The sequence below is a fragment of the Lagopus muta genome, chromosome Z (assembly GCF_023343835.1).
Source record: "Lagopus muta isolate bLagMut1 chromosome Z, bLagMut1 primary, whole genome shotgun sequence".
In the NCBI taxonomy this organism is placed as follows: Eukaryota; Metazoa; Chordata; class Aves; order Galliformes; family Phasianidae; genus Lagopus; species Lagopus muta.
The window spans coordinates 45,709,398-45,721,293 of record NC_064472.1 but is presented as its reverse complement, the minus strand read 5'-3'; the positions used below and the strand labels follow the sequence as shown (position 1 = coordinate 45,721,293).

The following is an 11,896-nucleotide window of genomic DNA, read 5'->3' as shown; positions in this document are numbered from 1 at the left end:
GAATCAGAGATCCTCTGTATGCTTTTCAATATCTGTTGCTGATGAGCCCATATATAGCTACAAAAAAAGTACAACAATAAGGTAATGTATGAAGAAGAGCATTACAGATGCTCAGCAGGGTTAACAGGACTGATGGAATCTTGACTTTCTGCTGAACAAATAGTGTAGTTTGTACAGTGGTATCAAAATTGGGGTTTTCTTTAAGTTACTTGTTTATTTATTTTTTCAAAAAATAACCTGTCTGGTATGAATTATATCAAGTGAAATTTGAGGTTCACACACACACATGCACAAAAAAAAAAAAAAAAAAAAAAAAAGAGTTTTTCTCCTTTTGCTGGTGATGCTGTTTGGAGGTCACTTTCTGAGACAAGGTTTTTGGAGCTGCAGAAGTGCAGACCACAGAAAACAAAGCTCAATCTGGCTTGTGTGGAAGGAAATTGCTAAGCTTCCATTCTTTCCCATTGAGGCTGAATTAAACCTTTCTCACTAAAGAAAATTGATTTTTAGAGCAACACAACTATTAGAAGCTCTGGCATCCTCAAGGATTTTTCTAAACCTTGCTTCATATACTATGCTTGTGAGTGAATATTCTCTTGGGTAGGAAAAATCCCTACCCATCTCCCCATCTGCTTGCATGTGAAATATCTGATACTGAACAATTCTGGAGACAGGCCATTAAACTAACGAGACACAGGGAAGGTTCTGTCATCCCGCACACGGGTATCTGCCCTGTACTGGGAGGAGAAGAGTCACCCTCGATTTGCCAGAAAACCTTCTCGTGTCTCCGTGGGAGCTTTGCTCCACAATTGTGAACCTGTGTGAGCAGATCCCTGTCACACAGAATGAGGACAGCACGGGACAGCCCAGCCACATCGCGAAGGGCAAAACAACACAGAAGGAAGCGGGCACAGCTCGTGATTTCTTTCTCGTGTTGCATTACGCATTCAAGTTTCAGGTTGGCTTGTTGGGGTTGATTTGTGAGGAAGGGGCATTTGTGGCATTTCAGGAAAATGTCCTCGCACAAATTGGCAAATGACAACACAGCGTCGGCGTCGATGAAATGAGACCCGGACAGCGAGGAACCGGCTTCGGCAGCACCTTCCGAACCGCTTCCTCCCTCCCGTCCCCGGGGACGGGTCACCATCCGCAGCCAGCGTCCACACCCCTCCCGGTGCCCCGTACCGGCCGCCCCGCAAATCCCCAGCCACGGTCCGTCCGGGGGAACGGAGGCCGCCCCTCCCGCGGCCCGCCGGACGCGCTGGATGCCCGCCCCCGCGCGGCGCCCATTGGCTGCGTTCCGCCCGCCACCGCCCCGCCGCGGGGAGGGAGGCGCAAGCGTCGCCCTCGGGCCGTCGCCGACGCCGCTAACGGAGCGAGGTCGGCGCGGAGCGGGGCGGCGGCGGGAAGAGCGCGGCGCGGAGTTGTGCCCCGGGCGGAGGGGAGCGAGGCGCCGGCTGCGGGCCCACCAACCGGGCAGGGGAGGGCAGGGAGCAGGAGAGTCAAACTAAACGCCCAACAGCCTCCGGCATCCGCGGCCGCCCGCTTTTTTTTTTTTTTTTTTTTTTTTCTTTTCTTTCTTTTTTTTTTTTTTTTCCTTAGAATTATTCCGAAAGAGAAACATCACTGTGTTTTTGGCACACTGCTCCGCGTGCGGAGTTGTTTTCCGCGCACCGCTGACAAACAAAGGAAAAGGGGGAGGGGGACCGCGCTTCGCAGAAGACATGCGTTCCGTCAGGAAGAGGTGGACTGTGTGCACCATAAGTCTCCTCCTCATCTTCTACAAGACCAAGGAGATCGCGCGCACTGAGGAGCGCCAGGAGGCTCCGCTCGCCGGGTAAATGCGGCGCCGCGCCGGGAGGGTCCCCGCGGGGGCGGCGGCGCTGTCCTGGGGGCTCCTCGGCTCCTCCACGACTGCGGCACCCCTGAGCCTCGCGGTGTGCGCGCCGCCGCGGCTCTCCTGGAGCCCGGGAGGTCCGCCCAGAGCCGAGTGTGGCCCCGACCCGCGGCCCGAACTTTGTCCGGGCTCCGCGCGTAACTCGGGGCGTTCCTCCCTATTGCGCCTGGCATTGCTCTGATGAAGAGCCGCCGCTCCCCACCGCCAGCCTGTGGAAGTAAGAGGCGAAAAGTCCCTTCCCGCTTTGCACTGCACCTCAGCTTTCTCTTTCTTTGTTGGTCACCTTGGCTGTGTACGTGCATGCCGGCGTTCCTCTTCTCCCTGCTAACTTGCACCCATCCTGTGCAGGAGTTGGGTGTTCCGCTCCGGCTGCCTCTTTCCCGGCGGCGGTAACCGGCACTGTTCGGGTGAAGGATGCGTGAATCCCACAGGCACGGTCAGCTCGCCTGTGCGCGTCTGTTGCGGTGAGATGCGCTCAGCACCCGTTCTCCTTGGGTGTAAGCCCTTAATTTGAGGAAAAAGAATAAAGTTGCTGAAAGTGGCCGTAGGAGCCCGGGGGGAGCGAGGGCAACTGCAGTCCCCATGCGTTCCCGCGCACCGCTCTGCCCCCCATCGGGGCAGAAAGCGCGTCCTCCCCCAGCTGCTGCTCGGGCGCAGCGCGGCAGAGCGGTGCGGGGCACATTTGCGGTGCAGTGGGACAGCGGTGCCGTGCCTCGCAGCAGTGGCAGGTCATAGAATGACAGAACTATAGAATATCTTGAGTTGGAAGAGACCCACCAAGATCATCGAGTACAACTCCTGGCTCCACACAGCACCACCTAAATATCAGACTGTATGAATAGGGCTGATCGTGCCTCTCTGCACCTCTGGTGTGGTGTTCGGTTCTTGTGGCATTAAGGATTTTCACAAGTTGCTGTAACTTTCCCTGTTGTTCAGTTTAGGTGTGATGCTTCTGCTGCAGTGTTGTGGCACCTGCATATTTGAAGATGCATGGAAGTGTACAGTGTTTAGGTTGTGGGGTGCACAGAGGTTGGTGTGAATACAGAGCTGTGAGGGACTATCGGCCTCGACCAGAGGTAGTGTGTTTTTTAGCAGACATTTCTTCCTGTCACATTAGGGGCAAGTTAAATGATTCAGGAATTAGTCACTGGGTAAAACCTGTATTTGCCAGAAAAGTCCCCTACTTGTTATGACGCATTCTATTTTACATTATTTAAGAGGTAGTAAGGAGAAGCAATGCATTAACATTAACGAAAGTGTATTTAGGCATAGGTATGTATGTCTTTAGGAGTGCTTCAAAAGGCATCAGTGCCAAGTCTCTGCTTTGGTGGCAGCAGGATGTCCTGTGCAGGGTGGAAGGTGATGGAATGAGGGCCGTTCTCACCCACTGTCCTGTACTTCACTGGAGGACCACAGCTGGGTGCACTGTGACCGTCTGCCACCACTGCTGGCATGAGGCTCCCTTCCTCTTGAAGGAAGGGCTCTCTGGTATTACATGGGTTGTTTCTGGCTGCCACAGAGGAGATCCAACTGTTTTTTCTGTGGGATGTGTTACTTCCAGGAGTGCCAGAAACAGGGCTGTGAAGGCGGGAGATGGTCTGTTTGGGGTTCTTGGTAGCACCACAGTTAGATCCCAGGCTGTCTGTGTGATGCACAGGCATGTGGTGGTACCATCCGCTGTGTTTTCATAGTTGAGTTCTCACGGATGGTAATTGCAAGACTGTGCCCAGTGTCCTCTTAAAGGTTATGTGGAGTAATGTGAGTAATGAAATATTCATTACATAGAAGGGCTGTTTCCTACATATCATTGTCTTGGTATGAAATATGCCACTTAAAGCTGTAAAGCAGTTACTCGTATTCAGTGAACCATGTTTGGGAGAATAGACTGTTGTCCTGTGCTGTCTCAGTCAGGTTGGTCACCAGAGGAAGCTGGCTTGGGGCTGGGTCTGATACCACCAGCCACACACTGCTGTTGCTCCAGGTAGGGTTTGCTGTGGTTGTGGGTGGTACAGGGAGGCCCAAATCCGTTTCACACTTTTTTTAAACAATGAAGAATTTTCTGGAATAAACTGAGAACTTTATGTATCAGCTTATTTCATTTTATTTTAAGTAAAAATTGAATGAACCAGTAACAGTAAATGGAGGGGAGCATGAAGCGAACGCCTTTGTATTCATGCTGGAACTTTAGTGCTTAGGACCTTATTTTAGCTCATGAGAACATAATTCAGCATTGTTCTGCTCCACTGTATGAAAATCTGTGCAGTTCACTGCATGTGTAAATTATGAGTGCAGAAGACAACGACATTTGAAATGCAAGGGCACAGTAGGTGTTGTCAGCATAATTTCTCCCAGAGTTGTGTCACCTGTGTCACTCTCAAGGCGCCTGTGGGACAGGACTTGGGGGCATCTGTGAGGTGCTTTCAGACCGGGTACTTTCACCAGATGCATTTTGGTAGTTTTTTGTTAGGTGTATATGCTTGATCTTACTGCAATAAAATATATGTGGTTATCCATAACCAATACGGAAAATTTTAAGGAATAAAATAAAAATAATAGAAAAGGATAGCAGAAAATACTAATTACATTCTGACTAGTGAATTCAGAGTGTCCAGTGTCATCCTCACATCCTGTGAATAAATTAGAGTAGGGAGCATGCTTTGCATGCACATCATGTACATACACAGTTGCTTACAGTGGTAGATTTTTCGGTAGGTGGCACTCTTACCTATGAGTCGGTGTGATGCTGGTGCTGCAGTGTGCTGGCATCGGGGAGGGAGGGAGACTGCTGTCAGTGATGCTGGGCTGCTTTTGGCTTTGTTGGTTTGTTGGCTACAGGGTCTTCTGCAGCCATAGCAGCTTTTGCAGATGACCGCTGCTACAAGTTATGTTATCTTAATTAATGTCCCACTGAAGGATAGTTCAAGTTTAGTCTGGTTTATAATTTACAAAATCATTGAATTATAGAATCCTTAGAGTTGGAAGGGACCTTCAGAGGTCATCTAATCCAGCTCCCTTGCGGTCAACATGGACGTGTGCAGCTAGATCAGATTGCCAGGGCTTGATCCAGCCTTGATCCAAATGTTAATGCTCAGTGTGGCTCTGTATTGTCATAGTTCTCATTAAGGACCAGGATCCAGTTGCTTCATGCACTTACAGCCACAGGAAAACAAAAGCCAGCAATCCCCTAGATGACCTTCGGCCACACATCTTTAATCTTAGATCCTGTTGGTTGAATGGTTGCTGATCAAGAGTTCTGTTGGCAAGTCAAGCGATGCCTTTATTGTCAGTGGTATTTCAGACCATGCTTATTTAACTTACAAAGACATTTCTGTACATTACTGTGATACGTATTCTTTCCTCAATACATTCTGCATGGTAAAATGTTAAATCCAGTGATTTTGATATATGTATATACACATTTGCTTGTGCATATATATATATACATGTATGATATATTTATGATTAACAGCTTTGATTGAACTGAGCTGAATGTTGCTTATGGGGAAACAGTGTGGAAGATAATGAAAACATACGGTGATAAAACACAATTCAGACCTAAGGCTTTACACTGTGCTTGCAGTGTTTTATCATTTGTTTTATTTGTGTGACCCTGTTGATGAATATAATTATAGTTGATGATGAACATTTATGATTCTTCATCAGTTACTCTGTGGTTGTCAGTCACAGCTTACTATGGTTCTTAATTTACTCAAATAGCTACCAAAATTTCAGTATGAGGTAAATGAAAAGGTTTAAGACAACTGAAAATGTTTGGATACACGCATGCAAAAGTTTAATGAAAGGAAATTTTGTGTGGTTAGAGCCATTAAACTCCAAAATTCCACTCATGAAAGTACTAGTGGGAGGGAAGGAGAGTCTGCAAGGCAATTATTGTGTGCAGTGTGACCAGTTGCTGGGGGAAAGATTGAAGGTTAACATTTAGTTTTTAGTTTAATGCTGTAAATTTGTAATACAGAAGTGCAGAATCTGCTTTGTACACCTGCTGAAATGTAGTGTAGATTCACAATTTGGAATTTGTTTTTGTTTTTTTTTTTAAATATATATGTATACATTTCATTAAAAACAAGAACATACTAGAGCTCTTAAATGACACATTAAATGTTACCTATAGATGTCTCATAGACTACTCACAGGGAGAGCTCATTTGCTTGGCAAGTGGAATAAGAGAAGGGAAGATAACTGCTTCTTTTTGTGAAGAAAATGAAATAGTGCTGGTGCTTGTAAAGTAAGGTACTTAAAAACAGAGCTAGCCTTGCTGTAACTGTTTTTTCTGTGTTGCATTGCAGAGATGGTGAGCTGAGTTTGAGTCGATCAATGATCAATAGTTCTGATAAAACAATCCGAAAGGGTGGTTCCGCTATCTTCCAGCATTCTGTAGAAGGTTGGAAAATCAATTCTACTTTGGTACTGGAGATAAGGTGAGTGTCTTAAGTAACACACAATTCATTTCATATTACTATTGCCTACAGTTCTCTTGGTCCAGAACAAAGTCATTTGATTTACTGCTGCAGGTGGATGTTTTATAACTGTACTCTCTGAAGGTGCAGTGTTAAATGCAACTAAATGCCATTAGGCTGCTAAGTAAAGTCAACCTTTGTATGAATGAATAAAATGTTTTCATCTGGCTATGTCAGTCAGACCTTGAGGACAGTATCTACATTATGCATGTTGTCAAGAACCCTCTTGGAGTCAGTGATGAGAAACTGGCACTTTTAGAATATGATTTCCTCTCATCCTAGAGGACTAAAATAAGACAGATGTAGCCTGAAAGTACCTGTTTTTCTTCCTAACTACAAAGGGAGTTCAGGCATGTGACTTAGATGTAGGAGTCAAGAGCTGCGACATGAGGTGCTTACCTACCTGAGGCTGGTCTGAGTCAGAAGGCACACATGGCCTGGTGATGCTGACAATCTCATAGAGTTTTCTTTTTTTCAGAGGCAGAGAGGCCAGAAAGAGCCTTAGGCTCATATTGAATGTGGGAGCACAGTGGAAGAATTAAAGCAAATGGTAGCTCTGATGTGTCTTAACAGAGTGGGCCTACCCATGCTGGAGCCTGGGGGAAGAGCAAGTGAATCTCCAAGTACTGCATTGCCATCATATCTTGTCTCAGTCAGGTGGGCAGGCAGCAGGAGAGGAATATGGGCGGGGCTTAGCAGTGTGGGGGTGAGAAACATGAAAGTAAACAAATTTTAGCTGCAGTTGTTTATTAGAGCAGCCTTGATTTTTGGAATGTTAGGATGCTAAATTGGAATTTCATCTAATTAAACTGTATTTTCAGTGTGATTGTTCTTTCTTCCTTTTTTTCTTTTCCTTCTTTTCCTTTTTTTTTTAAGTAAAACAAAACAAACAAAAAAGTAAGGCCAGCTTAAAAAAACCCCTCAACTAGCAATCTTTCATCTTATGAAAGAATATCTATTCTGAATGAGGAACTGTGGAATTTTTTTTATGACTACAATTATATGTTTTTAATTCTAAAACACGTAGAGAAACACAGAAGCGTAGAACCACTAAATGATTTGGGTTGGAAGAGACCTCAAAGATCATCTTGTTCCAGCTCCATTGCCTTGGGCAAGGCTGCCACTCACCAGGTCAGGCTTCCCAGGAACCCATCCAACCTGGTCTTCAGTGCCTCTAGAGCACAAGGTTACCTCAAAAATGATTAATAAGTACACAGTGGTAGCGAAAGCAGTGAGTGCTGTATGTGTCACCCCATTCTGGAAGTCCTCTGCTGTGACAAGTGAAGTGCATTCCCACTGCAACAGCAGAGAATGGGGTCAGGGATGAAAAGTGTAGCAAGAATTGAGTAGGCAGTGAACTATGCTGCTCTTAGTACTTCGGATCCTGTAGCTGTGTCTCAGCTCTGTTGTGCACTGTGGTGCCCTGTCCCCTGCATGGGCTCCCTGCTGTTTTCCAGACTCATACCAGCGAGCATCTGGCAGTCAGCCATGACAGATGCACTTCCAGACCTCAGCACTGGAGTTTTTCCCAATAATTTTTTTTGTCACCTGTTTGGCTGGTGTGTTGGTCACGAGGTAATGGACAAATTACGCTCTGAAGGTAGGCTAGGAAAGATACGTGATGTCCTGTACCAATATCTAAAATTCATATGCATGTAACAGACAGTTTAAATTGGAAAAGTAGGAAGCAACTTCAGAAGAATACTGCAGAAATTTCAAATCATATATTATAGTTTTGACAACGAGAAGAAAACAGCACACTGTTGTACTTGTGAAGTAAACTTGGAAGCCACTGAAAGACTGTGAGTAGAAGGAGGTAATTATCATTCTTAGTTATCTAGTTTTTTGGAAAAATCAGTTATCCTATTTCGGAACCATTTACAATGAATACACCTTTACTGCTCAAGCCAAATAACAAACAAGTAAAAATTTTACAATAGATTTTTGATTAAACTTAAAAGCGAAAATGAAGCTTAGGTTATGCTCATTTTTCACCTGCTTCAGAAGCAGCATAGATCATTAAGACAGAGGGTCAAACAATGGTGAATGCCGTTGAAGGTTTTTTTTAAAGTCTGTAACTACAAGGCTATCATCTCAATCTACCCCAAAAGATGAGTTTCAAAATCAATACCTTTTCCGTATTGTTGGAGGTGGGGAAGTTCTGCCATTTAAAAAATAATTAATGAGCTCTGAAGGAGCATATGATGTGAACATGTGGTATTTCTTAAAAATGGTGCAGTGAAGAATGTTTTTTGTCTCAGTAGCGCAGTGAAGAAAAATGTGTGTCCTGAACACAGTATATGAAAGGAGTCCATGCCACCTGCTAGTCCCATCCCTTCCAGAAATCATCTTTGCTAATATGTGTGGCATATTCAATTATGATATTCAGCAGTGAGGAAGGAAACTTTGCTGTACTTTCTCCTGAGGACCCCCTTGTGAAACTTGTTCTGTTCCTGATGCTGACTGAACAATACACATTTTTCTTTCATTACTGCAGGAGGATTGCCATAAACTTTCTTCCCTATTTCAGCAGCAAGATGCATCTTAACCTTAAATATTTGTACTCTTAGGAATCTTTCAGGATTATCTTCAAATGTATCTAGCAATCTCCTGTAGTGTTTTCATGGTTAAACTAACTCTTCAGCCCTCAAAAGAGCATGTGAAGACCATGAGGATGATTCATGCAACTGTTAATGTGAGCAGCAATGCTCTTGTGGTTGAGCATCATCCTAGCAACTAACGGTAGGAGAGAAACACTTTAAAAAAAGCTACCACCTTTTGAATAATATATAAAAAAAACTTACCACTTCTAAGGAGTGGAGAAATAGTTGGTGTAACTATTAGCGTACAGCCTAGAGATATTTCATAAAACTTTTCATCAGTCATAAACTGCAGCTACCTTTGTGTCTTACATCAGCTTGACACCCACAATGACTATTTTAGAACATGGAAAATATTTGTCAGTGAATTTTGCTTTGTGCAAGGACTGCTCTTTAGTGGTATGTCTGGTCATTGCTGTCTGGCAGCTGGAATGTTACCCTTTGTTATTATACTGTGCTGCTTTCTCTGTTTGCTCATGTATTGATTTTATTAGCTCAGGGTAGTGACCAGTTTCTGTCAACCACAAAGGTCATAGGGGTTCTTGGCCAGGTCATTCCTTAGTGAGTCAATGAGTGAAAAGATTCATTATCCAGACCCATAAAGGTTTTGCAGGGTGTCTGGTGTCATAGACTGCACTCTCTTGGGACCTTGCAACCAGAAGAGGTAAGGGAATGTAGCAGCTGTTCTGGCAGGCCGATGCCCTTTTGAGGAGTTGCTAAGGAAGCATTAAAAGAAAGTGCTAGGCTTTTTTCTATTACTGAGGAGGGAATGGTGATGTTATTAATAACAAGGGACTGTAGCATATTTGCTCTTTAGCTGGTCACAGTTGCTGTAATGGGAGAAATTTTTCCAACTGATGTTACCTGCTGATTGCTGACAACTTCTTTGAAAAATAATTAGTAATTCCTGTGCCTGAGGGTAGAAGACTGCTTGCTTGATTCCCTTTCTGTCAGAATGACTTCAGCCATGTGTAAGGGGAACCCACCTTCTGCAAAATTGTGTGTTTTAAGTCCTTCCTATTGTTAGTAGAAATGTGAAGGTTTCCATGGTACAGAAACAAGGAAATTTTGGTCATATAAGGGCTGTACCTTCAAACAGGAGAGGTGTGGCTGAGATTATACAATCCTCTCTGATGGAGGACTGATGCTAGCGCCTCTGTAACCTTTGTGAAATCATGTAATTACAGTGTGAAGTTTCAGGATGGGACTTTGGTCTTCCATTTATTTTTGATTAAGTTTGGCATGTGTTTGTGTTGAAGGGAGCAGATAGAGGTTTTGAATTTTGAGAAGACAAAATGAAAAAATGATGTGTGTCTAGATGTGTTCATCTCTTTATAATGTGAGAGAGTGGAAATTTCCTTTCTGGAAAGTGTGAGAACTTATAAGATGTTAGCAGCATCATTAAAAACAAAACAAAACAAAAAAAAAACAGAACAAAACACAAGAAAAAACACTGTTGTGACTTCCCCTTCTGAAGAGTTTTGATTATTATCACTGTTTATCTTTCAAGTTAATATGAAATAGCTATGATAATCCACTGAACAGCAAATGATAGACACTGAATTGGCACTGGAGTAGTGAAATTGCTCTGAAGCTTTTGTAGGAGCTTTTGGAGGTTTTAGAGCCAGCCACTGGCCATTTCCTCCAGAGTCTGAGACCTGCAAACTGGGGCTTTCCACTACGGTCACAGTAAACTTCAGAGTTTTTTTCTTGCTCAGTCCTTAACGTCAATTAAAATTCAGTGTTCTCTGTAATTGGAAGCAGTTAACTCCTCTGACTCCTTTCCTTTGGCTCTGGCTTTCTTCAGTGCATTGAAAGCTGAGGTATTTCTAGCCTTCATATGTTAAGCAGCAGTTAGGCCATGTTTAAAAGTCCACTCTTTTTTTTGCTGGAAAGCTCTAAAGATTCGTGGCTCGATTATTGTATCTTGATTAATGTATGCTTCAGCTGCTAGAGTGACCTTTCTGGTCAAGGAGGAGCATGGTGCCCTGAAAGTAGAGAGGGGGGGGTCAGCATGGAAACAGTCAGGAACTAACTGTCAGCCAGCACTTGGTGTTGGTTGTCTGTGGGTTGGTGATTGCCAGGAACCTCTGCCGTATTGGATGCAGTATGCACGGTTGTAATGAATCCAGATCTCTGAGAATTTGCAAAATTATTAGGAAGAAAGCAAGTGAGAGTCTGTGGTGACTTAAGACAATTAGGAACTTCTGAGAGTGAGATGTTGCTGGGCATGTGCTAGTTATATATCAAAAGAATTGTTTACATTGTTTTATGAAAAAAAATAAAAATCAAATGAGTCCCAAAATACAATAAGACAGCAGTTTAGCTATTTAGTTATCATTGTGATCAAAACAATATTTAGAAATTTAAATAGTTATTTCTTTACAGAAGAAAAAAAAATACCCACCAAATGTTTGTAGATAAGTAGCTGCTGGCCTTTCAGTAGTAAGTAGCTCTTCAGAAAAACAAACAAAAAAAACCTTCAGTTTTGTTAGCATGTGAAAAATATTCCATGTAGTTGAATGAAGAGCACATTCAAAAAAACAACTAACTGATCTTAATTTAGGAGTCTCCATGTGATTGGCACACATAGAGCATAAAAAGGATGTCCTGGAAAGGAAAAATAATTAATCAAACATTCACTGTTTGTAAATATCTCTTTCAGTGCTGAAGACAAGCAGAGAGCTGGAGAGCATGGCTCCTCTGGAGCAGGCGTATTTTTAGTGTCTTAAAAACAACAAAACAAAAAAGAACTGCAGTAACGTGAAGTCACAGCCTGCCCTTCTAGGCAGCTGCAACTCCTGCGTGCCTTCAGAGGAGGCAGAGATGTTTGCACCTAAGTTGGTTTTGGCCAATGGAATTTCTGTATTTCTCTGTTGTCTGACTGAAACAGAATTTTTGAAAAAAGCTCTTCAAGGAAAGAA

The 11,896-nt window shown here is 43.7% G+C and overlaps 1 protein-coding gene across 2 annotated transcripts in view; it reads left to right on the top strand.

Moving 5' to 3' along the window:
- The first annotated feature begins 1,351 nt into the window (after positions 1 to 1,351).
- The window catches only part of ST8SIA4 (ST8 alpha-N-acetyl-neuraminide alpha-2,8-sialyltransferase 4), a 49,223-nt gene continuing 38,678 nt past the window's right edge, over positions 1,352 to 11,896 (top strand). Inside the window, exons 1-2 of one of the 2 annotated variants that reach the window (XM_048931873.1) lie at positions 1,352 to 1,834; positions 6,202 to 6,333. In XM_048931873.1, the coding sequence (XP_048787830.1) occupies positions 1,722 to 1,834; positions 6,202 to 6,333 (245 nt within the window). In that variant the 5' untranslated portion in view covers positions 1,352 to 1,721. Of the gene's footprint in view, positions 1,835 to 6,201; positions 6,334 to 6,920; positions 7,030 to 11,896 lie in introns of those variants that run through there. The other variant, XM_048931874.1, reaches the window with a different exon arrangement.